This window comes from Colletes latitarsis, chromosome 8 (genome assembly GCF_051014445.1).
Source record: "Colletes latitarsis isolate SP2378_abdomen chromosome 8, iyColLati1, whole genome shotgun sequence".
Classification (NCBI taxonomy): Eukaryota; Metazoa; Arthropoda; class Insecta; order Hymenoptera; family Colletidae; genus Colletes; species Colletes latitarsis.
This window is the reverse complement of record NC_135141.1, coordinates 18,648,503-18,674,056: the sequence shown is the minus strand read 5'-3', so window position 1 is coordinate 18,674,056 and position 25,554 is coordinate 18,648,503. Positions and strand designations below refer to the sequence as shown.

Sequence of the window (25,554 nt, the reverse complement as noted above, 5' to 3'; positions counted from 1 at the left end):
GCGGGCTCGGTCTTATATATCCAGCGTCCCGATCGGCGTTTGTTTCTTCCTTTCCCCGGTTGCCAAGTTCTCGGCGCGTGCCATGGAATATTCCCGATCCTTCGAGCGAGAACCGGCGACATGGCCAACCGATCGATTCTTACACACACACATATGCGCGCCACAAGCATACAGCCTATCTCTAACGGTCAAAACTACATTGTATATACAAAGTATCGGTAACGGTCTACAAATGCTCGGTTTGCGCCTAGATTTCCTCGCGTTGAATTTCCTACAATAATAATACGCATTACAATACGCGAGTTCGTTTGAATCTCCCTCGCTCAAATCGCAGCTTCGATGGTGAGAAAACCAGTTCCAGCAATTTCCCGTCGCGCCGTTGTATGTACATAAACCCTACGTCATGCAAATGCGTAACACCTTCCCCCTTATACAAAAAGGTGTTTTCATAAAACAGCTTTTAAGCAAAAGTCAATATTTATTATTACTACCCTGAGCCAGGTCGGTGGCGGTTAACAATATTTATCACGTAAAATATACACATACCTATCACGCGCTTTATGATTTCGAGATTACTTAATATTCGCAGGGAAATAGTTAATATATTCCGGTGTAGACATGTATTAAACTATACGGTTAACAAAAGTCGGTGTGGCGATTTGCAGTAAGCTATACAGAGTCAGTTGGGATATACATTATATACGGAGAACATGAATTAGAGCGTAGTCCCGGATCCGCAAAACATTACATTGAGTAACTACATCGAGTATTACAGGTTATTTACTTTATTTAATCTCCCGCGGAGGGAGAGTCCGGTCTTATATGCGCTAGTTTTAATTTATTGGTATGCACTATCTTAAATCTATTTTTCGTTAACTCTATCTCGGCAGTTAAATCGCTAAATAATCGGTTTATCTTATAGGGGCCTAACCAAGTACAATCGAATTTGGAGGTTCTGGGCTCCTTAAGGAAGTATACCATATCGTTTAAATCAAATTTACAAGGTCTAAGTGTTTGATCATAATAATTTTTACTTTTCTGTTTCGCCTTTTCTAGATTCTGTGCGGCAGTTGTCTGAGTAGTGGTGATTTTTACAAAAAGTTCATCTAGATGTTGCGCGAATGTTCTGGGTGCTGGACCCGTGGAGAATTTTGAGGGAATATTGGCCCTTTTGCCAAAAATCAGTTCATGGGGGGTGAAGCCAGTAGCCTCATGCACAGAGGTATTGTATGAAAAAATGCAAAATCTTATCCACTCATCCCAGTCGGTCTTTGTGCAGTAATGTCTAAGGTAATTAATGAAGACACGGTGAGCTCTTTCAAGGGAGCCCAATGATTGTGGGTGAAAAGCGGTAGAGGTTATTCTCTGGATTTTAAAAATTTTACAGAAGTTCTTCATGACCTGACTAATAAAATTCCTGCCTTGGTCGGTGTGAATAGCTCCCGGACATCCAAACCTACTGATGAATTGTTCAGCAAGAGCGTGAGCAACGCTTATGGTATCTATGCTACGTAGCGGAATTGCATCTGAATACTTTGTGAGGTTATCTTGCAGGGTAAGTAGGTACTGATTACCTCTTTTAGTTACGGGTAGGGGCCCGACTATATCCATTTGCACCTTTTCAAATGCGCGTTTAGGGGTGTCGGTAATTCGCATCGGCTGTTTTGTTTGCTTAGTATAATTCTTGTTCCTTTGACAGGTGGGGCACGAACGAACGAACTCTACGATTTCCTTTGCCATACCGGGCCAGTAAAACCGTTCCTGGATAAGTTGATGAAGTTTAAAGGAGCCACGGTGACCTCCGACTACCGATTCATGGTGCTCTTTAATAATCTGTGACCGGTCCGACCTTGGCGGGATTATAGCCTCCCTACTGCAGATGGTAATGCTATATTGTGGGTCGTTGAAGATTTCTCTAAGTAAGTTTAATATACGATTCCGCGCGAGGGGGTCGAATTTATCCGAGTCTATCAAGATACTGAAGGTATCCGACCGCAAAGATTCCAGTAAATTTTTAAGAGACTTCAAGGAGTCTTGAACATGATCAAAATTCAAGTCATCTTGGGGACAAGATTTGAAAAATAAAAAGAAAACCGAATATCTGTTCTGAGGGAACGCCATGGCATTCCCAACATTTAATTTATAATGCCGCACCTGGTCCATTGATAAACCTATTCGGCTTAGAAGTCCCTCGGTAGTATGGGAAATATCAGTACCGGTGAGAGGGATGAAGTGGACAAGATTATCGCGCCGTGCAAAAAGGTGCCCCTTCAGATAGAATACAGTAGGGGAGGATCGCGTCGACTCACCCATATCGGGGGTGGTGATTAAAATTCTCCTTCCGGCATCGATTCCATTTTCGTCGTGGACATTCTGTGTAATTAAAAGGGTCTCTACAGGGTCTCCCGGGTTTAATATCGAGGCCACACCACTGGATATCCCTGTGCGGTCCCGGTCATCCCCATTCATACTTCCACCTGGCATCACCCGCCAGGATTCACGCAAACCTCGGTCCACCTGACCGAGTTGCAAACATCCATCCGGTCCACCTGACCGGATGGGATACTCATTCACACCTTCTGGCATCACCCGCCAGGATTCACGCAAACCTCGGTCCACCTGACCGAGTTGCAAGCATCCACCCAGTCCACCTGACTGGATGGGATACTCATTCACACGGGGCGCCCCTCTCCCCTGAGATGACACAGGTTGCACGTCGAGTACAGATTCCCTCTCACGGCCCCCGAAGCGGGTTCCTGGGGTTCGGATTATACACCCGTTAGCCAACGAAAGACCGAGTTGAGGAGACTCTGGGGTACTCGACTGGGGTGTTCCTTCAGGAAGTTCTTTCGCGACATCTACTACCGAGCATGCTTTTTCCGAATCGAAAATCTTTACTACGCCGTCGGTGACCTCGTTTACTTTCCCCTCTGTTTTCCTGCGCGCTAGGAACACAGAGGCAATGAATCTATCGTTCTCCGCGGATTGCGCGTCATCTGCCCTGTCCGTTTCGGAATCTACGATTGGTGTTTTGTCTGCGCAGACTTGCACCCTTCCCAGACGCCTCGGACAAGGACTAGAATCTGCGCCCGATTGTACCGTGGGATCGGGATTCGCGTTGGCATCTACGGGATTGCGCGAGAGTGCGTCTGCGTTCGCATTGACTCCACCAGGTTTGTATATTATGTTGTAATCGTACTCGTTTAGCCTTATTCGCCATCTCATTATTTTAGAAGTGGGGTCCTTAACACTGTGCAGCCACACTAGGGGACGATGGTCCGTGACCAAGGTGAATTGCCGGCCGTACAAATAAGGTCTGAAATGCTCTACTCCGAATAAAACTGCCAGAAGCTCCTTTTCTATCGTGGAATAATTAATTTCGGCCTCGTTCAATGTTCTAGATGCGTAAGCTACAGGGAGGTCCGTTCCTACTGTTCCTTGACTTAGAATGCCACCCACCGCAAAATCGGAGGCGTCCGTAGTGACGAGAAATGGTCGCGAAAAATCGGGAAATTGAAGCAAGGGTTCCGCACAAATGGCATCCCTTAGAATTTCGAAAGAGCTTTGAACTTCCGGAGTCCAGTAAAAAGGTACATCCTTCTTTAAAAGTTTCGTTAATGGTTTTGCGGTTTTAGCCATATCGGGGATGAATCGTCTATAGTAACCTACCAGTCCTAGAAATTGTTTAATATTTTTCCGCGTGCGGGGTACTGGGAAATTTTTTACAGCTCGAATTTTATCTGGGTCAGGCTTGACTCCCTCACTGGTAATCTTATGACCCAAGTATGCAATTTCTTTTTGCAGGAAACGACATTTCGTCGGTTGAAGGGTTAGTCCAGCATTCTGCAGCCGAGCCAGAAGGGCCCTTAGTTTACGTGCGTGTTCCGAAAGAGAAGCCGCGTAAATAACAATATCGTCCATGTAGACGAAAAGTTCGATTCCCTGCAACCCGGATAACGCGAGGTCCATAACTCGCTGAAAGGTGGCTGGCGCGTTCCTCAGGCCGAAAGGCATCCGATTGAATTCAAAGTGGCCATGGGGGGTGGAGAAAGCCGTTTTGGACTTGGACGCCGGATCTACGGGGATTTGATGAAACCCGGAGGCCAAATCTAAGGTACTAAAATATTTAGCCCCTCCTAATTGATCTAAGATCTCGGTAATGTTAGGGAGAGGATAGGCATCCGCTACGGTTTTCTCATTCAGTTTACGGTAATCGATGACCATTCGCCATCGGGGCGTTCCGGAGGGATCTGGCTTTTTAGGGACGACCCACAAGGGGGAATTATATGGGGACATTGAGGGCTGGATTATTTCACTGTCGAGCAAGGAACTTATCTGGTTTTCTATTTCACTTTTATGAACCGGTGGAAACCTGTACTGTTTTGTATTTATCGGTAATTTGTCTGCAGTATGGATGGAATGGTGGGGGACATTAGCAGCCTTTAGTTTATCGCCCAATAAATGGAATTGGTATGGAAATTTACTGATGATTTCTAATATACTCGTCCTTTCGATTTCGTGAAGGTGATTCAAGTCGAGTGCCTTAATGAGCTCGCTCAACCTTCGGGCGTGGTCTTCGGATTTGCCTGCGGTCGGGGTTTCCGTACGGGAGGATCGAGATGCCGCGGGTCTCGAATCGAATTCTTCCAAATTTACAGGGGGAATCGTTACGGTGACGTGATCGCACGTGGTATTAATCGCGTATAACTTGACGAAACCGTTTCGTTGGCTGGCTAACACCTCGCCTATGAAAATACCGGATCCGGCCTCAATCCGTTTGACATAACCCGACGCGTTGCTATTCCTTGCAGGGGCCGAGATTAGGACCTTGGTTCGCGGGGGAAGATAATGCGATGAAAATCCGGAGGCGAACGGATCCTGTTCGAATTGCATCATGCATGGAAAGTCCTCTTTAAATCTGAGAGTTGCCTGTTGTTTTTGCAGAAACGGTACTCCTAAAATGCCTGCCTCGGAGATAGGGAAATCTACGTCTACCAATTGGAAGTGTATCGGGATATCCCAGATGGGTATGATGACCTCGCCTCGCGTGTGAACCGTCCCTGAACTTATGCCGGTGAGATGATAAATTACCCTAGTATTAACCATTATATCCGAATTTACTTCGCCCTGTTTAATTAGGTTAAGTTGGGAGCCGGTGTCGACCAGGAATTTAGCGAAACCGCGGTGGAAATAGCTGTGGAGCAAGGGGACAATTGGCGATTGCGCGATACGACTCAACCCTGCTTCATAGCAGATGCAGTGGACTCGGCGCGGGAAATCAAGGGGCCCCTCCGCCTCGCGCCCGTTGACGGAGACCCCTTGGGGTTTAAAGGGTTGGTCCAGGGATTTCGTTCTAGATTCCGCCCTTGGTTCATGGAGAGTAAGGGGACTGGGGGCCGCGTATCCCTAGGCACATGATTCGAACCGTACCGATGGCCCTGACTTTCCTCGCGCCCCGTTCCCCAGTATCGTCGGTGTCTTTGTGTGTTCGATTGGGGCCCATGGAATCGGTTATTAATCGCGCCGCGACAGTCCGCGACTAGATGTCCCACTTCTCCACAACGGAAGCAGGCTCGCTCCCGTATTTCAGTCCTACATATCCGAGGTCGATGATCCCGGGGAGTGTCCGCGGGTCTCGGGGTCCGTGCGAAACCGGCCACGTTTTCAATCCTGGAGGCTAGTTTAATGATCGTTCTTAGATCCCGTTCATCGTCCTTTGATACGATCCCCGCGACAATATCGTTTCGAAGGCCCCTCAGAAAATCGCGAACCGCGTTTTCCATAATTAATGCTTTAATCCCGACAAAATGCTCGGGACCGTAATTCTCGCGTGCTGTCTGTACCCCCCGGTCCACAATCCCGAGCACCCGATACCCGAATTCCTCAATCGTTTCGCGATCATGCCGCTGCACGACCCGTAACTCGGTTTCCAAGTCATTAAGGCTGAATTTCCGGGGATACGCGACTTTAATTAACCTTATCAAGGCTTCTACCGTCCGGGGGGGGGAATCATCGCCTACAATGCCGCGGAAAACTGAGTGCTGTATCCGACTTTGAATTAACGCGAGCAAGTACGGTTTTTCCTCTATCCCAACCAACGAGTCCGCCAATCTGCACTGGGCGATGAATTGATCGACTTGGGACGGGTTCCCATCAAAGTAGGATATGAGGCCGGAGACTAAATCATATGGCATACGCGACGGAGTTCTCGGAATTTCCGGCGGCAAGGTCGAGACGGGAGATCGAACAGGGGTGGCGATCGAGTTAACGGAAAGAGTTTGAGAGGCACACGACATAGGGGGTGACGAGAACGTGCTGTTAATTATGTTTAAGGGACTGTCTGTCGCGTTGGACCCGTGAATTATTGGCTGCACGGGGGTTAAACTTGGTTCGTTAGTTCGCGGTACCACGGTTTCGGAAGTAGGGGGGTCTATGTGGGGAGATTTTAGTAACTCTTCCATAAATGTCCCACTACCACCACTCAGACGCTGCTTACGGCTCCTTGTAGCCCTCACGTATTTCTTTAAAAACGGCGGCATTTCACCGACTAACTAAATCTAATTGAGGCGAATATATCAGACTAGTACAAACAAATCTAGCTACTAGTCTGCGCAGTGATTATTACTAACGTAGTACTACACTTACAGTGCGCTAGCAATTACGACGGAAACGCTCTGGAACGTCGCTGATCGGTTCTCCTGCAACGGGACCCTCCACTCGTCGTCGATCTGCTGGGCTGGCGGTCTGCGTCCCGGACGAAGATGTTGGAAACCGGCGATGGTCCGCGATGTCCTCCAGGTGCTCCAGGCGTCAGGGGATGGTCCGTGATGTCCTCCAGGTGTTCCAGTCGTCGGCGATGATCCGTGATGTCCTCCAGGCGTTCCAGTCGTCGGCGATGTTCGTCTCTCTGCTTTACAGGAACCTCGTTCGGTGGCGTTCGTCTCTCCGCGCTGAATAAGGCGGAAGCTCAACCGCGACGTGAACAGGGTGCATGTGATAACGGTGGTGGCTTGCACGGCCGCCGAAATCACCCGTCTCCGGTATTTACCCGTGCCCTTAGGGAAACCGTGCGAAAACCCAAGGGAGAGCGGATGCACTGATTCTGATGTTCACTTTGTATTATAGAAGTTCAATAAAACGGTTCACCAAAATTCAAAGTTTTGAAGCGCGCACTCGCGAGCCGGCAAAGTTTGTCTTAGGTCCGAGTGTAATTCCAATTTACTTTAAACTAATCCCACCGCTGTCACCAAAAATATATGTTGCGAAACGCGTGGTTGGTGAGTTAGGGAATTAAGGTCGTGGGACGGTGCCCGTGGAGCGCTGAACCGCTCTGCTCGGCGAGGCGCGCGGAAATCAAACAACTCAATTACGTAAAAATACTTTAACAACTTTATTCAGTACTTTTCTTTGGATATCTCTAAATAGCGATTGAAAACGTTCTCTAGCGCAACACGATAGCTCGTATAGACTGAGAGAGAGCCCGGCCACGCGGGCTCGGTCTTATATATCCAGCGTCCCGATCGGCGTTTGTTTCTTCCTTTCCCCGGTTGCCAAGTTCTCGGCGCGTGCCATGGAATATTCCCGATCCTTCGAGCGAGAACCGGCGACATGGCCAACCGATCGATTCTTACACACACACATATGCGCGCCACAAGCATACAGCCTATCTCTAACGGTCAAAACTACATTGTATATACAAAGTATCGGTAACGGTCTACAAATGCTCGGTTTGCGCCTAGATTTCCTCGCGTTGAATTTCCTACAATAATAATACGCATTACAATACGCGAGTTCGTTTGAATCTCCCTCGCTCAAATCGCAGCTTCGATGGTGAGAAAACCAGTTCCAGCAATTTCCCGTCGCGCCGTTGTATGTACATAAACCCTACGTCATGCAAATGCGTAACAGCTTTAAAAATCTACATGGCGCTTGAAGTTTAATCAAATTAAGCAACGTTTCATGCGTGCCAACCTAGTGACTCACGTTGGTAGCTTTGCAGTCGATGACGTCATTGTGAAGTTCTGAAATTGAAATCAATAAGTGGTGTGCAATGTTGTGTGCACATGACAGTCGGAGCGAAATGGTGATTATGTCAAAACATTCTGTCAGAGCGTCTTGTTTTTCCTTGATAGGAACGAAAGTGTGAATGTTTATAGAGAAGATGGCGCGGAACACGAAGAAAAAGCTGGCGATATTCGCCGGAACGTCGAAGTGCTTGATATATGTGAGTGATTTTTATTGTTCCTGCATATTTGCTTTGATATAATTTATTCTATAACATTGAATGAATGCTAAATTTTTTTGTTTTTAAATTCAAGGGTTACGTTATGAATTTATTCCTTCGAAAGTTTCATTTTCGGTGTTTATGAACACGATTAATGTTATAGCAATTTGATTGATCCATACTTTGCAAAAATGTATTTCGTCGTTTCACGATGATCGCTGATTATTCACGTTTAAGTGGGATTTAATTTCTTTTTCCTTTTTTAGCGGTTAATGTATCATAGGTTCGTAAAGCGATTTAAAACAATAACTTCTTTTAGGCAGAAGCAAAATATTGTGCCACTGAAATGCCTGGAGAAATAAAATACTACGAGTGAGTTTCTTACAAGTAAATATGTATATTCTATAAAGCGAGGATACAAGTGTTGTATTATGAAGTTGCGACATCACGATTAAGGACGTTCAATATTTAAAGTCTTTTTTTTATACTATGTGCATTATCTAAGATTGAAATTGTAAATACTTCCATTGTTTTCGTCGACGCGAAAAAAAGGTTGTAAACGAACGCGTTCGAAAAATCTCTTTATTCTTCGCATCGGAGTTTTCAGAGTATTAAGGCCACTTAAATTTTTTTCCAATAAGTCTTATATTATTTTTTTAACGCGTATAAAAATTCGAAAGAAAAATTGACAAATAAAACGTGTTTTGCATCACTCGATCGAGTTTGTTTCATTGTATGATATTTGTTTATATATATGAAAATAAAAAAAAAAAATATACACCACGCATTGGAGAGAGTTTAAATGGCCTTGGAATGTCCAATACAGTAACCTTGGGACTAAAGTGATTATGTTATTTGTCCCTCCAATCACAAGTACTTTGACTCTCAAGCTGTTATCACATAAGAAGTAACAAAGATATTTTAAATTTCAATTTCAGGCGAGTCACCCTGTAAATTCTTAAATGTCGTGTTTATTAACGAGACGAAAGCTTAAAAACATTCATCGTTAAGCGTAAAATTAATAAAAACTGTATAATGATTATTAAAAAAAAAAAATATCAATGAGAAAATGTAAATATTGCAATTCTGTATTGTAGGTGTTCTAGAACAGAATATTGTTGTGGTATTGGTTGTTGCGTATCACCCGGGCTGCATTTCCATCATTTATGGTATTACTGGTAGGCACATAACGCACCGAGACATTTTCCGTTTATTAAGCAACGGCAACGTATTTATATACAATCCCCGTTCACAGGGTTCTGGTTGTAATCATGTTCCTGGTATGTTCCGGTGGTGGTTGGTGGTATCGATATTGGTTGCAAGGAAGGTATAGAGCAGCTGCATCGGCCATACCTACCAGAACTTCCAACACTCGAGTACAAAATTCTCTTCGGGGGCCGACTTGTCAGGTTCAAAGGGCTCGCATTACTTACAATTCAGCGAGAAATACCGTGTTGCTGCATCGTATGTGGAAAGGCTAGTACATCTTTGTGACCGATTGGTCTCGTTTCACACACACAATGCGCGACAGAAAACTTATTTGATACGTTACACGGTAGAAAAGTGGGAGCGTGGGATTTTTGTATAACTGAAACGACGTGTTGCACTCGTAGGTCCTCAAAGGAATGGAGCAGTACCAGCTTACAACGGTAACGCGACTACGTCAACGCATTACCAGAACATGAACGTCGTGTTGAACGACGCGAACTGTCCTTACTACCAATTGTATGGTCCACCTCCGAGCTACGAAACTGTGATAGCCCAAACACGCGGTAAGATATCGAATCCGGCCTCGCCGGAGTCGTCAGGTGCGCGAACCAACGCGCAATCGCCGAGCGTTCTGCCAAACACGAGCGTGCCACAATGTTTTTCGTACGCGTGTAATCCTTCCACGAGACTGAACGGCGGTCTGGACCAAAACACGCAATACCAGAATGGAAACGCGAGCCCACGGCAGCTCGATAATCCGGACACTGTTCCGTTTACTCCTTTCCCGTACTGCGTCGCGGATGGACTGAACAGACAGAACGTGTGTGTTCCTTTTGACTACCAGGAACAACCTTTCGTTCCTGGTGACGGTTTCAGCCGTGTTTATCAAGGCACTTCGACGAACTATGTTCCGTATCCGATGGTGAACATTGATTGTACAGCGGGTAGTAGTAGAGACCAGAGCCTTTGGGAGACGAGCGATCGATCGATCTCCAAGGTCTACGGTAAAGCGGAGAAGAAGGGCGCGAGTAAAAGGGTCGAGAAAAGTTGGGGAGAGCAACGGCGAATCGCGAGGGAAACAGCGACAGGGGTTTCCTCGATTCTCGAGACGGACGAAAGTCACATGGACGATTCGAAATCTACCGTAAACTCGTCGGAAGATTTCGAGTCCGAGTTCACGAAGGGCCGTCGAGTTTACGGGGGGTCTTTAAAGGCGACCGGTAAATACGCCGGTAACGCGAAAGGCGAGGAATACTCCGTCGAGAGGGCATTCTCGAAAACTTTGCCTCATTCTTGCGAGGGTCTTATCAATACAGAACCAGCGACAGCAATCACAAGCGCGTCCCGTAACGCGAGTCCTTTAGAAGACATGGCTAACGCTAGCGCGAGTTCTTTTCAATCAAATCCATCCAGCAATGTGATATTAGAGTCTTTCGTTTTCGACGGCGCGTCGTTCTCGACGGAGAATGTCGAGAATGCGGAGGAGCGTCGTTCCCGTCTCACGAATGCCAGTACAAATTCTGACCTTGAAAGTAACCATAGATTAGACAGATCGAAATCGTTGGACTGAGCGCCGGGCGAACACTGTCGCCGCGCAGCGCTTATTCTTACACGCGTCACCGCACGATTTCCCGCGTACATATGTATTTCGTGACGCAAGATCGTTAAGTTGAACAATCGTCGCGTCGATGACGTTCCATCCCGCATTCGACGTAATGAAACGAGCGCAGTGTTATTTTTTTAAAGAGTCCTTCGAAGGGAAGCGTTTAACGTTGCGTACCTACATGCTTGTTGATCCTGCCTACCTTCAGATTTATTCACACTGTCCTCGAGGCGAGTACTTCTTCGTGCCGTGTTAATATTAAAACAAGAATCCTTCTACTCGCAGCACGCTCGTCATACTGGATAAGGCGCGTCGCGCAAACATGGAACCAATAGTTTAACGCGTTTAAGTATTTAATGCAATACTTTTCTCGTACTTTTGATCGAGAAACGCACTTGGGAACACTAAAACCCGTTTTATCATTTCCTGCGATCACTTATCGATCGTGGGTATAATCGATTATATCTGTCGTTCGCGTAGCACGAAGTTTCTGTTTATTAAAATACGCGCGGTTCCGTTTGTATTTACCGTCGTTCTATCGCACACGATACTGCCAGAAATCTTTGGTCGAAAATAACTTGTTCGTCGGTCTGTTAGTTTCGGGCGATCGTCGCGCGTTCGGCTAACACGCGCTCAGTTACGTTTAACACAGTGTGTCCCTGTTTTTATGAATGGGCTCGACTAACTCCGGTTACGCACAAAACCGTCGATTGACGCCGTACGTTTTCATCGTCCTACATTTAATACCGGTGAACGCCGGTTAACTCGTTAGCGCACCTTTTTCTAATCTTCGCACATTATCGCACTAACTTTACGAGCCACAGGAACTTTTTAATATAAAATATTCTAATTAATATGTGAGATTTTACCGTATTCGACCGTTTCGCGCGCGTCGTAATTTTCTATAACGAGAAGCATCAACTCGGTGTTCGACGGCGCTGAACAAATTGGTCTCCTCCCCTGGGGAGACCGGCGATCCGCTTTCAGTTTCATCGAGCACCGTTCTACATACGTTCCCCGTGTTTGCACGTTAATGCAATCTCGATATTTAAAAGTTAACTCCTTCGAAGCGCAGCAAGCCACCACTGACGTATTTAACTTTAAGATATGTAATTTATGAAAGAGTCTCTAGTTTGTTTACGGATTATAGTGTGTGAGGGGGAAGGGCAAGGGGAAGGGAGGGGAGGGCAGGGGGTATACTCTGTACGATAAAAAGCTGAATGAAACGAAGAGTGAATTACGTTCTAATCGATTTATGAGTCACGACAGCTTGCAAACGCATCTTCCTTTTCTCTCGAGTCTTCGTCGTTTTCCAGGTCGTATCCACTTGACGATATTCGAAGGATCGCGCGAATCGACTTCGTCGGTGCTGTTGGAAAGGCGAATTGGATTTTGGTAAAGGTTCGTAACGCGAATCGCTGTTAATTTTCGCAGCACGAACGCGGTCGGGACGCGAGAATCGACGTGCCGTCGCGTTTGTAAGTTTCTGACTGGGTTTTCGATTGTAATAGCGGTCCAAAGAAACAGCGTACGTGCCAATAAAGTGTCCGTTAGATAAATTAATATTGGGTAGAGCTAGCCAGTCGATCTCGTGGAAACAACTCGATCTCGCAGCCAAGGTATTGTTAGCTTAACAGAGAAAAAAAGAATTATACATCTATATATATCTATGTACGTGTGTGCGTGTATATTGTACCATGATGAGTGTACATGTATATACACATATGCGCATATATATATACATGCATACATAATTATTTTTTGTAACCGATCCTAAAAAGGGACGGGCCGTTTTGACTGTCCGTCTGAATAAATATTAACGCGTAAGGCAAATAACGAGCGTCGCTCCGAATCCATGGGGATCTTCTATAGATTCAGGAATACCACTATATTTTGTGTGCGTGCGTAGTGTCTGCGTGTTACATAGCTTTAACGATAAACTTAGTCCGAATGATCCTCTCACCGTAACGCGCAATCATATTCGTATTACCATACTGTAAGATATATTGTACCTAACGAGCGGAGGAGGGGTGTCTCTCTGAAATAAAGACGAAATATTTATTCACGTGAGGGTGTACGATGCAATCGAGCAAGGCTCCTTCGTTTTATTTGCAACGTAATTTGATACTTTTCGGTTACACCAGGAAAACTCTCGTAGAAGTAGGGATTTCAAAATATCTGTAAATATTTTCATGCACGTTTCTTCTACGATCAATTCATTCTATATTATTTTTATAAACTCTGTATACATTTTATAAAGTTACATAAAGGTCGTGTCGAGTAGACGAGTACAAGACCGGAAAGTTACCGATACCGAGTCAAAATTTATTGACCCATTTTATTTTTTCGTCGTTTCAGTTCCTCCTCTCTTGCTGCGGGCCACGTTATTATTGCACGGTAATACGTTACCGATCGCGTGAAATCATATCAAGAATCGCGATTGGAGGAGCAAAAATTGGTACGCTTCGGTGTTATTGCGTGTCAGGCGATTAATCAGGAATAGAGCGATCGTTGCCAAGGTGTCGATAAACGAAGCGAAAAGCATGGGCTACGATGGTAAACAGTGCTCGCCGAAGCACGAATGGACGGTAAGAGATGGCAGGTGCTCTCAGGCCCGGCGCAAATCAATATAAAGAGGATTGGGTAGAGGGGTTGTAGGTGCGTGGAAGCATCCCCATGAGAGAGACAGCCACGCAAGACTAGGAACGCCGATATAGCGGCAGAGCTGCGACAAAAACGAGCTGGAAGATGTCATAGTCTCGGTGACGAACGTAGTTCCAAGTAACACCTCTTTTTATCCTCGATATTCTACCCACCCTTCCCTCTTTCTGTCATCCTGAAACCCCCTTCGTCGTGGGAGCCAGTTTCGCTCCCGATATAGTGAATCAATAATTAAAGTGACAGTGCGGTGATTACGCGATCCGTGCCGGGCAAGATGTCGGTGAAGGTGAGTGTTGCGATTCAAAATACAGAACCAGGAAACGTTGCTAGACCCATTCGGGGACGACGAATTTCATACTGAGCCATCTTGTTAACTTCCCTGGGTCGGAGTATCGCGTACTCCCAGCTATTTACGAGCTGCGCGCTCGTTATGTAACGTTAACGTTGCGGAAGATTTATCAAAATGTGCGCCATGAATATAGAAATCGGTCGTACGGAGCTATCGCGTAGACCGTAATTGGTCGCGATTTATCTTGTTCCCGAAACGCGTTGCGGTCGCATCGGTAGCTATTTAAACGCGAGGTTTCCGTTATCGATATCGATACGGTTCCACACACGGAGCGAGTGTTTCCTTTTTTCGTTTCGTTGTGGACTGCATGCGTCTTCACGAAATTCGAAACACGGCTCACCGAATGATAAACGTACACGCGATATGTGTTGCATTTACGATGGGCGGGCAATCGCGCGATTACAAACTCGTGCGTAAATTTATCGTCCGAAATTCCACAGCTGGAGACGATTTTATTAGAAACGTTAACGGTTCCAGGAGTACTGCGCGACGCTTTACGAAGAAACAATTTCCTCATTGACGCTAGACTCGCTCAACGGGACTGTTATTTTTAGAGCAAAAAGATAATTCCAAACATAGACGTCACAGATTCCGTTAACGAACTGTTTTGCACTTATGTCAGCGCTTTTGCTCCCGATGACGCATTACGCCATGTATTTTCGTTTTACTCGAGCCGATCGCCTTTGACGTAGCACTACGTTTCTTACGTCTAATCTTAGCGATGTTAGTTGCTATGCCGTGCTAGACACGCTTCTGCAGCACGTGAACCGTTTTTCTTTCAAGTTTCAGCCGATGCATTCATTTTTTGTTCGATTTAAACGATACTCTTTGTCCGATCCTCACCAGACGCGTCACGGGACGAAACGGTATCGGAGCAGAAAGCGTAATTATATTAACGGCGCCACAAGTGTCCGTTTCCTGCCAGAACCGCCGCACACGAAACTGGCAGCTCCGATTGCATACGCGTGCGCGTGCTTACGCGGATCCGCGTCTATTGTGTATGCACGCGTGCAGTCCTCCTGCAGTTCCGGCACGAGCCTCGCCACGCTTCTTTCACGGGCTTGCGAGTTTTCGTTCTTTCCTTCGGGTTTGCCTCTTCGCCGGTTAGTTAGCCGTCAACCACGTTAAACTAATGCATATCAAATACAAAGCTTCTCTAAGTATTCGACTCCTTGCTGTTCGCTGTTGCATAAATGCAACTTTGTGAAACATTCTTTAAATATTGTAAATATACGATACGCGCTAATGGGGTTGATTTTCGCGTACCATCTCTTTAATGTTGCTTATGATAAAAAGTATACAAAATCTGCGAAAGTAACACATACAGTGGGTGTAAAAAGTATTCGTACAGTGACTAATTAGGACTAAAACGCTGAATAAAGTGTTTATTAAACAATATTTTTTAAACAAACATGTTACATGTATTCTTCAAAGTTTGTAGAACAACAATATCAAATAAACAGAAAAAATATTTATTTTGTTTATATAAATATCAAGAAAAATGAACGCATAATAATTAATCGTACAGTTCTGTTGCCATTATTAAGTGTACAAGTAATTTAAACATTTGTAATAAAACAACAAATAATTGTAAAATTAATATTTATAATTAGTATTTAGTAGGGTTTCTCTTTAATTTTATTATTGCGGCTAGCCTTCTAGGTATTGCATTAACTAAATTAGATGTGACTTTATTAGTAATATTATTCCATTCGTTGATTAAAGCATTTTTTATGTCTGTTTTAGATGAAATTGTGTACTATATTTTCGAATTGTTCGTTCCAACAGGGTTAATATTTGGTGATTGTGGGGGTGTTTTTAAATGTGCTGGCGTATTATATGCAATTCACATTCCTGTATTGTAAACGGTATGCTTAGGATCATTATCTTGCATGAATTATTTTCAATACCCATTTTTTCAGCACTTGTATGAAGATGAGTTTTTAAAATATTAATGTATATCTCGTGATCCATGCGGCACTCATGTAGCCCCAAATATATATGGAACCACTACCATGTATTATTGTCGGCTGTAAGTTCTGAGGTTATACTCCTCATTTTTTTTTTCTCAACACTGTGAAGTGTCCATCGAAGCCAAAAATATTGGTAATTATTTAGAAGTTTGCCCTCCTCGCCGATTTCAATGATCTTGTAATATGTTATCAAGATCACTATTTTGAACAACTTTCCCTTATACATGTTACCGTCACTCGGCCTTAGTAAAAATGATGATCGGTATTAGTTAGTGTAGTTGTTAGGGGGGTCTGGGGGGCGCTGTCCCTCAGTCAGCAAAACGAATTGGAAATTATGCAGATGTTGGGGGGGGGGGGAGGGCTGGGGGCGCAGCCCTTCAGTTAGCAAAACGAATTTAATATATTACTGTTCAAGTCATGGGGGATGTTTTATTTATTGTTCCGCGGGGCTCATGGAACGAAGTTCCATATTCTTGTTTTTTGTTGCAGGAAAAAAAATGTCTGAAATTGTGGATTTGAACCGACAGTCGGGGAATGACAGCAATAAAATTATTTTTGCGAATATTTGGAAAACGAAGGCCAAGCGGCGGTAACATGTATAGGGAAAAGTTGTTCAGAATGATGACCTTGACAACATATTTCAAGGTCATGAAAATCGGTGAGGAGGGCAAACTTCTAAATAATCACCAAAGTATTAAAACTTTCATCTGTGAAGATGATCCTCTTCCAAAATTCCATCGTTGTCTTTACGTAACTTTGTGCAAACTCCAATCTCTTCTTCCTATTCCTTTCATTCACGTAATATTTTGTTCGAGCTGTTCTACCATGATAACCTTGACTTCGCAAGAAAGGACGTATAGTACTAGAAGATAAAGTGATGTTCAAATCACTTTTAAGCTCTTCAGCGAACTTTGTTGCACTCATATTCGATTGTTTTTAATAAATCGAATAATAGTACAACCACTACGTTCAGAAATTTTTCGCGGCTATTCATTTCTCACACGATTTCGCAATGTTCTTCGTAATCCGTAATGATTCCTTGTATCCTAGATCTTGGTCTTTTTACAGTACGCGATATTTCGGATAAACTTTTGTACTGGTTTTGCAAATTAATAATTATCTTTCGCTCTTATATGTTAGTTTTCTTATTTTTACTTTAAATATTTCTTTCTATTCTTCTAATGTTTCTTTTGTTTATTTGATATTGTCATTTTACAGACTTTGGAGAATACATGTAACATGTTTGTTTAAAAAATATTGTTTAATAAACATTATTATTCAGCATTTTAGTCGTAATTAGTTACTGTATGAATACTTTTTACACCCACTGTATTACAATTTCCGCAGCTCTTAAAAGACAGAGTTTCTTTAAAGGGGGATTCTCGTGTAACAGCGTTAAAATTTTAAGTCTTCTATTTATTTTTTTCATAGAGACTTAAGAGTTCTTTTGTAATAGATATTTAGAGACGTGAAAGGAGATTCTTAAACTATATGAAAATATTTTTTTAGTCCATTTTTTATTATCTTTTATTAAATAATAGTTACCATAGTTAGTGTACAGCGTAACGTCCATCATAGAGATCAGAACGCAACGAACGAAAAATTTTCTTAACCCTTAAGTGGTTTTTTTGGGGCCGTTGCGACTCTTCGCAAGTTTAAACTAATAATTGTTTAATATGTGTCAATATAATTATTTAAAAATTCTTTCAATCCATGCTTTAAAGGAAATTTGGTAAAAATCAACATTAAGTAAATAATTCAGTTGAGATTGAGAGTCCACTTAAGGGTTAAAGTTGGTTGGTTTCCACTGGCACTGAACCTATTTTGAACAAAAAATATGGAAAATTTAAAAAACTGTAGCATATTGAATTTTTTTCTTTAATACATTGACTGCCAATTGTCTAACATCCTAAAATTGTTTACGAGATCAAAACTTTGATTTTAGACAATTGTAAACTACACAACTAAAAACTTGTCGTAGTACTTACTTTTGCAACCTCACTAAAATTTATGAAGCCTATTCAAATTTATTTTCTTTAACATTTCAACTTGAGAATTAATTGTTTTAATTCTACTGTTAAAAATTCTGTCATTCATATATGGAAGACGTGGCAGTCAAAATGTTAAAATGGTACAGTTTTTTCAACTTTTGGAAATCAATCAATTTTAAAAAAATTTTTTATTTGTTGCGTTTTGATTTCTATGACGGATGTACACTAATTATAGTTAACATCGTCGAACAGGATTAAAAGACTTAATTACTACTTAATAAAAGATAATAAAAAATGGACTAAAAACACATTTTCGTATAGATTAAAGGTCTCTCTTCATTTTTCTAAAAGTCTAGTACAATAGAACTTTTAATTCTTTACGAAAAAACGGAATCTTTAAATTCTAACACTATTACACGAAAATCTGCCTTTAAATACTATGTTTTTGGCCACCTCTGGGGAAAAATTTGAATGGGAGATTCTAGAGGTCATAATAAGACGAAAATCAAGAACAGCAATTTGTTGATTGAGACTTCGTTAAAAAGTTGTTAACGTTTAAAGTTCCATACCGATTGGAAACATTTTCGGCGAAAAAAAAATTTCAAATCGTTCTGGAAAAATTATTTTTGGTTGCAGAGGTCAATTACAATCATTTTTGGTCAATAAACATACCCTCGAAATCCTAACTATTTACGAAAAAAAATTCCTTACCGAAAATATAATTTCAGACCAGAAATATCACACCAAAAATTTCGTGCGTATCTTTCAAACGTCATAATTTCCGGAAGGATTGAAGGATTTTAATGCTTCAAACGGCAAACGACGCGTATTTTCGTGAAGAATATGTACGAATTCTAACAATATTGAAAAAGTTGTTCCTTAACCCCGTACAGTTAGAAAAACCCTATAAAAATGGTCTAATTTTCAAACGACCGTAAGTCCTACAATAGTAAATATAGTTCAATGAAATTTTTTTCTGAAGTGGAGCTCATGGGTACCTACAAAAGTATTCAACAACTTTTCTGTAGGGCATCAAACAAAATTACTAAAAATCAAAAATGTATTTTTAAGAAAAATCGACAGAAGGTAGTAGGTGCCCAAAATTTTTTGACGAAAAAACAAAATTTCGAATCGTTCTATAATAAAAATTATTTTTAATTGCGAGGGTCAATTACAATTATTTTTGGTGAATAGACATACCCCGGAATTCCTACACACTTTCGAGAAAAAAATTCGTGTAGGTGGACAAATTTTATTAATGATTTTTAGCAATAATTTTGTTAATAACTTTTTAGCGAAGCCTCAATCAACAAATTGGTATTCTTGATTTTCGTCTTATTTTGGCCTCTAGAATTTCTCATTAAAATTTTTCCCAGGGGTGGCCGAACATCCTGTATAATTTTGAATTTTTTCCCCCATTCTCTAGTCCATTGTTTCTCGATCATAGTAAACGAAATGGTCCGACCAGCGTAAAGTTGAAGCATGTTTCGAATACTGGCCTCGTTATCGGCGCGTCGAAAAGCTTCCCTCTCGTTTGTAATACCGAGGTGTCGTGATAGCGTGCGATCGCGAGCGTCGCGCGGGACGCGCTCGGAGGCAGTCTGACGTTCGGTCGCGTGGCGTGTAGTTTCCAGCGTCGGTTCCCAATTTCGTTCAGCGGTACGAACGAGAAAGGTTCTCCCTCGGTGGGATACGAGGACGCGATTTGTTGCGGTATCACGAGATTCGCGCGATCCGAAATGAGTGAGCGACCCTGGTATTCGCTCCGGCGTGACGGCGACTCGAGGGTACGTATTTTTAGTTTGGTCTAAAAGTGTGTCATCAACCGGCAGTAATTTTCGACGACAAATTTTCCACTTTGTGGCGAACGCGAGAGGCCACGTTTCATGTACGAAATTGTGTCGGGCCCTCGCAACGGTTTATCGGGGAACGTTTAGTATCGGGCATCGTGGCTCACCGACGCTCACGCATATCTGTGTTATCGCGCGTAGAGTCGGTGAAAAATTCAGGCCTGATGGACTCGGCTTTATGAAGAAATCGGGGAATGTCGACAGAGTCGATCGCGACAAACGATATTCTGGATCGCGGAAGTGGCGTGCACGAAGACGCGCTCGTAGGAAGGGAAACCGCGAATCACGGTGTTACATGGTGTTTTTGAAAACATTATCGAGCATCGCTGTGGAGAACCTGTTGTAATCTCGGTAACATTATCATTAAGATAATTTCATGTTTGGGACGCGGTCCCGTCTGCTGTGGAAAAGATTTACGAGTTGCTAATTACATTATCTGGCATGCCGCTATTGTGCAACGGCGAGGCTATCCTTGTCGCTTCTTTTGCCAGTATCAAAGACCAAGGAGACAATAATCGCCACTTTTTTCCTCCAGATGATGATGTACAAGCAGGCGGAGTTCGAGGACGAGGACAACAGCAGCATCGGGTCCGTCGCTTTGAACAGCGAGGGCATCAGCACGTCCGCGACGCACATTAGATACCGTTCGGTACGTTTCACGGTTTAGGCGTCGTTTAAGTCTAATCGTCGTTAAAAATTGTCGCCGCGTTGACGCGATTCCGTGACTTTTTCAATCGAATCGTCGTCGCAGCAAACGATTTCTCGCGTCGCAATTGGGATTATTAGATTGCAAGCGATAGCGCGATCCTAGCAATAAGACGTAGCCAACTGTCCGTGAGTTTCTAACGCGCTTAAACGATTCCTCGCCCGGTCGCGATACACCGTTTATTTGGTGCGCAGGGGACGTCGCTGTGGAGAGCGAGAAGTACGTTGGAGAGATGCCTTTTTATCATTTGCGCCGGCCTCTTGCTGATGGTCGTGCTGCTGTCTATAGTTATCAGCAGCAAGAACGGTTGGAACGAGGCGCAGATACTGCATGTGACTTCTCATGGAGAAGGTATCGAACGTTTATCGTGTAATATCACGTACAAGTGTTCTCACGGAGCAGGGAAACCTTGATTTCAGACGGTACGTACTGCCTGACGGAGCACTGCGTGACCGTGGCGGCGTCCAGCATAAACAGTATAGATCGGTCCGTCGATCCGTGCGAAGATTTCTACGAGTACGCCTGCGGCGGATGGATAAAAAAGAACCCTATACCGGATGGGAACAGCATGTGGGGAACATTCAGCAAACTGGAGCAAGACAACCAGTTGGTGGTCAAGAACGTTCTTGGTAATTCGATTACAGGATTCTGGACTGGTTTATCTTAATCGTAGAAGATTGGTAATTTTAATTTCAACGAGTGACTTTTGTTTGAAAAGAAAAACCAATGAGCGACATGAAGTCGAAGGCCGAGAAGAAGGCGAAGTATTACTTCTTGTCGTGCATGGACGCGAACGATACCATCGAGACGCTGGGCGCGAAGCCTATGCTCGATTTGCTGGACACCATCGGCGGTTGGAACGTTTCCGGAAAGTTCAATCTGAGCGCTTGGTCCTTGCAGAATAGCATGCAACTTCTGCAAAATGTTTACAACATGGACGGTTTGTTTACATGGGCGGTGAACGAAGACGATCGAAATAGTACCAGACACATTATACAAGTAAGACCGCGTCAATGGTTATTCGTAATTCCATACTCTCGGATTATTTTGCCACAACGGTTTATTTTCTAGATCGATCAAGGAGGCCTGACCTTGCCAACCGCCGACAATTACTTGAACGTCACCGAAAATGGCAAAGTGTTGTTAGCCTATTTGGATTACATGACAAAGGTATGCACGAGATACGAATAATCGCGTAGATTATCATAATCTAGTTACCGCAATCTAGCTTGATGAATTTACAGATCGGCGTGCTGCTAGGTGGCGAGAGGAACTCGACCAGGTCGCAGATGCGGGAAGTGATAGAGTTCGAGACGAAGCTGGCGAAGATTATGACTCCGCTGGAGGAACGCAGGGACGAAGAAAAGCTTTACAACTTGATGTCGTTGGACGAACTTCAACGTAAAGCACCCTTCGTGAGTGATAGATCCATCGCGTCTGAAATTCTAATCGGTCTATACCATTCGACGATTGTCCTTGTCGTTCTAGATGTCCTGGGTGGATTATTTCCAAAACGCGACGCATCTCGTTAACAAGAAGATCAATAGCAAAACGATGATCGTCAATTTCGCGCCGGAATATTTCGTTAAGTTGTCGAAGCTTGTGCTGGAGTACAACGAGACGAACTCTGGAAAAGTGTACGTTCGATCACGTATTTATCGATGAATCGCGCGACCCTGTTTCTCTACCTTTTCTTTCCACAGAGTACTGAATAATTATTTGGTTTGGCAAACGGTGAGGTCTCTGACGGGATGCTTGTCGAAACCTTTCCGCGACGCTTACAAGGGCCTAAAGAAAGCCTTGATCGGCTCGGAGGGACGCGAGGAACAGTGGCGTTATTGCGTCAGCGATACGAACAACGTGATGGGCTTTGCCATCGGCGCGATGTTCGTCAGAGACGTCTTCCACGGGAAGAGCAAACCCATGGTTAGTTAAAATTCGTAAGGATCGCGACATCTTCTAATGGAAATCGATTCCAGGCGGAGAAGATGATCGATCAAGTGCGCAAAGCTTTCACGAAGAATTTGAAGAATCTCGATTGGATGGATGCGGATACCAGAAGAGCCGCAGAGGAGAAAGCGAACGCTATTACCGACATGATCGGGTTTCCGTATTTCATTCTGAACCCCAGCGAGCTCGACAACCTTTACAAAGACTTGACCATCAAGCAGAACGAATATTTCCAGAACAACATACAAGTGAACAAGTACAATTTGCGGAAGAACTTGGAGAAGCTCGATCAACCCGTGAACAAGACCACTTGGATCATGACTCCGCCCACTGTGAACGCTTACTACAGGCCTACTAAAAACCAGATGGTCTTCCCCGCTGGTATCCTGCAGAGTCCGTTCTACGACATGGAGAACCCTAATAGTTTAAATTTTGGCGGCATAGGAGTTGTCATGGGACACGAGCTAACTCACGCATTCGATGATCAAGGTACGCTTCTCAAAGCTTTGTTTATAAACGAACATTGTTGTATAATCGTTTGTCTTTTGTTTCGCGACGATCAGGAAGGGAATACGACTTACATGGGAACTTGAATCAATGGTGGAACAACGCTACGATAGACAGATTCAAAAATAGAACAGAATGTTTCGTGGAACAGTACAACAGCTTCGAAGTACACGGTCGTCACGTGAACGGACGTCAGACTTTGGGTAATGCATCGATATGCGAACGTCCTAACATTGCAATATGTTATATTAATGGAAATTCCTTCGTAGGAGAGAATATTGCGGATAACGGAGGCCTTAAAGCAGCGTATCACGCGTACGTCACGAAGCCTAAAAGCTACAAGGATCAGCTACCATTACCTGGTCTCAATCTGACGCATCGTCAGCTGTTTTTCTTGAATTTTGCTCAGGTAATTGCCGCCATTTCTGTATCTAACATTCATCTGCTTGTACTATCTTTATTAAGTTTAATTAATTTTTGGTTGACAGGTCTGGTGTTCGGCTGCAACGTCCGAGGCGATAGCTCTCCAAATCGAGAAAGATTCTCACTGTCCACCCAAGTACAGAGTGATTGGTCCACTCTCGAACTTGCCGGAATTCGCCACAGAATTCAATTGTTCGAACGGCTCGCGAATGAATCCGGTACACAAGTGCGAGGTGTGGTAACGCGCCATATTTCAATTGCTTTGATTTCTGGTATTGCGAACGGAGTCGTCGAATGGCTCCGTTTTTATTAAATTCGTACGGTCATCGAATAATTCGGTGGAGAACGAATTACTTAAATCGGCCGAGAGCCAATTCTACTTGTGGGTTAGCGATTCGAATCACGACGACGAATCTTCGGGTGATGTAGCGCAATGGCGACTATCTTTACGAATCGCTGGTACCTCGTGTAAACGTTGAGATGGTTTGAATTTATTTCGAACGACGTTACGTGAACGAGAGTATTGATTCCGCGACGCGATTTTATTCAGACTGGTCAAGTACTTCCATTTGTTGAATCCCTGATTGTTGATTTACCGAGAGCCGAGAAGATCGCAGCGAGCCAAACTTGCGACTCTGAATGTTTGCAACGAATATGCCAGAGATGCAATTTTATATACCGATCCAGGGTCCGAAATTTCTGCGAGTCGGATGAGTCATGGTGCAGATTTCGACGTCTCGATTTTATCGATCGTCAGGATGGCCGCAATGTCAGCGTTAAGGCACTAGGACCATCGTATGAATTTATTGATCTTCTTATACATATAGCTACTTTAACGCGCCCCAGAGCGCCAGTTTTTCATACTAATCAATGTTCACTGTGGTTCATCGTGATCGATCGAGGCAATTATTTACCGAACCGACCGACATTGCACCGTAAGCGAACGTAAAGTCATTTTTCACTTTTATACTTGGAATACAGTATTATTCGATTGTCAGTCGATTCGAGTTCACGATACGAAAGATTTATATAAAATTTTCGCGAAAACTCGTGCTTCTGGAACGTGCGTACAACGACGTTGCGTCGAGGATCTATGAAACTGATATATCCAGGAGAACGTTTTAATCTTACCTACGCGACAGTATATTACTTTCTTATGTGCTAAGATACAAAGGATGAACTATTATTTAAGGTCGATTTAACCTTGTTTTGCTCGCATCAGGGAGATTCTTAAAGATCTCGATGAGCCATAGCGACCGTGAATCGTAAGCGTGGTGCCATAATTTCTGCAGGCAGGATCTAGCGTTAAGCTTAAGAAATTTAATTTTATAAACAAGCTACGGGCTAGTTATATAGAGCGGAGTTAGTACGTTAATATAGGGAGCGCGATTTCACGCACTACGGGTGTTGAGACTAAATATTTTTAAATGTGCTTAAGTGTATATTTTTTTTTTTGTGTTTTGTGCAACTCAGTACTCGAGCGAATCAAAAAGTTTTGTTTTTTTTATTCGTTAGAGATGTATATCGCGGATTGTATACAGTATAGGTATAAACTAAATTATTATCTAATTTAAGAAATTATTTGTACAAAATGGTGTTGATAGCAGGTTTCCACGCGTGCACCTTCGAGATCTTTCTAATCAAACGATTACAAAGGACAAGAAATGTGTAGTGAGTCTTTCGAGATAAGTACACTGTAACTGATACGTCTGTTAACGATATGCCGTGAATCTTTATTTTTGATTGTTTCAAAGTATTGTTAAGTATAGTTAATAGAAAGAAAGGCAACTGTGGCAGATGTTGTATACTTTAAGCGCGTACGATGTTCGAGTGGTTCTTTTTATACTCATTTGGTGACGAATGAGAACAAAATTGTCAGCAATCCCCTTTTCTGTGTATGTTACATTTATAAACGAGCAAAGGTAGTTATGTCAATAATTCGTCAATGCCGAAACGCGAGAGAATGATACAAGAATTTTGTGCGTCGTGCGAGTAGTCCTTAGAGGGCGACAATTATTTCGATTGCGCCACTAATATTATACATCATTGGAAATATTTATTAATGACGCACGTGTAAATCAAATAAAGAACGAAATAAATAATGATAA

General features: G+C 43.3%; 2 protein-coding genes across 10 annotated transcripts in view; both read left to right on the top strand.

Moving 5' to 3' along the window:
* LOC143345112 (uncharacterized) overlaps positions 1 to 13,101 on the top strand; it is a 19,087-nt gene extending 5,986 nt beyond the window's left edge. The window contains exons 1-7 of one of the 4 annotated variants that reach the window (XM_076771923.1): positions 5,192 to 5,333; positions 6,648 to 8,083; positions 8,157 to 8,224; positions 8,544 to 8,596; positions 9,322 to 9,402; positions 9,480 to 9,700; positions 9,838 to 13,101. In XM_076771923.1, the coding sequence (XP_076628038.1) occupies positions 8,162 to 8,224; positions 8,544 to 8,596; positions 9,322 to 9,402; positions 9,480 to 9,700; positions 9,838 to 11,003 (1,584 nt within the window). In that variant the 5' untranslated portion in view covers positions 5,192 to 5,333; positions 6,648 to 8,083; positions 8,157 to 8,161 and the 3' untranslated portion in view covers positions 11,004 to 13,101. Of the gene's footprint in view, positions 1 to 5,191; positions 5,334 to 6,647; positions 8,225 to 8,543; positions 8,597 to 9,321; positions 9,403 to 9,479; positions 9,701 to 9,837 lie in introns of those variants that run through there. The other 3 variants (XM_076771921.1, XM_076771922.1, XM_076771925.1) reach the window with 3 other exon arrangements.
* On the top strand, positions 9,886 to 25,554 carry Nep3 (M13 family metallopeptidase neprilysin 3). 6 transcript variants are annotated; one of them, XM_076771920.1, is made up of 13 exons: positions 9,886 to 9,996; positions 20,396 to 20,509; positions 20,761 to 20,917; positions 20,986 to 21,195; positions 21,285 to 21,565; positions 21,638 to 21,736; positions 21,811 to 21,981; positions 22,055 to 22,203; positions 22,270 to 22,492; positions 22,546 to 23,005; positions 23,080 to 23,226; positions 23,293 to 23,432; positions 23,512 to 25,554. In XM_076771920.1, the coding sequence occupies exons 2-13, from the start codon at positions 20,396 to 20,398 to the stop codon at positions 23,686 to 23,688; spliced, it is 2,328 nt and encodes a 775-aa protein (XP_076628035.1). In that variant the 5' UTR covers positions 9,886 to 9,996; the 3' UTR covers positions 23,689 to 25,554. The 6 variants fall into 6 exon arrangements, with proteins under 6 accessions (XP_076628035.1, XP_076628032.1, XP_076628031.1 ...); XM_076771917.1 differs by lacking the exon at positions 9,886 to 9,996 and adding an exon at positions 11,053 to 11,754; XM_076771916.1 differs by lacking the exon at positions 9,886 to 9,996 and adding an exon at positions 13,543 to 13,983.

Coding starts and splice junctions, on each gene's coding strand:
- Nep3 (XM_076771915.1), top strand. CDS start 19,750: ATGAGTGAGCGACCCTGGTATTCGCTCCGGCGTGACGGCGACTCGAGG. Junction 20,510..20,760: donor CGCACATTAGATACCGTTCG/GTACGTTTCACG, acceptor TTTGGTGCGCAG/GGGACGTCGCTGTGGAGAGC. Junction 23,433..23,511: donor TTTTCTTGAATTTTGCTCAG/GTAATTGCCGCC, acceptor TTTGGTTGACAG/GTCTGGTGTTCGGCTGCAAC.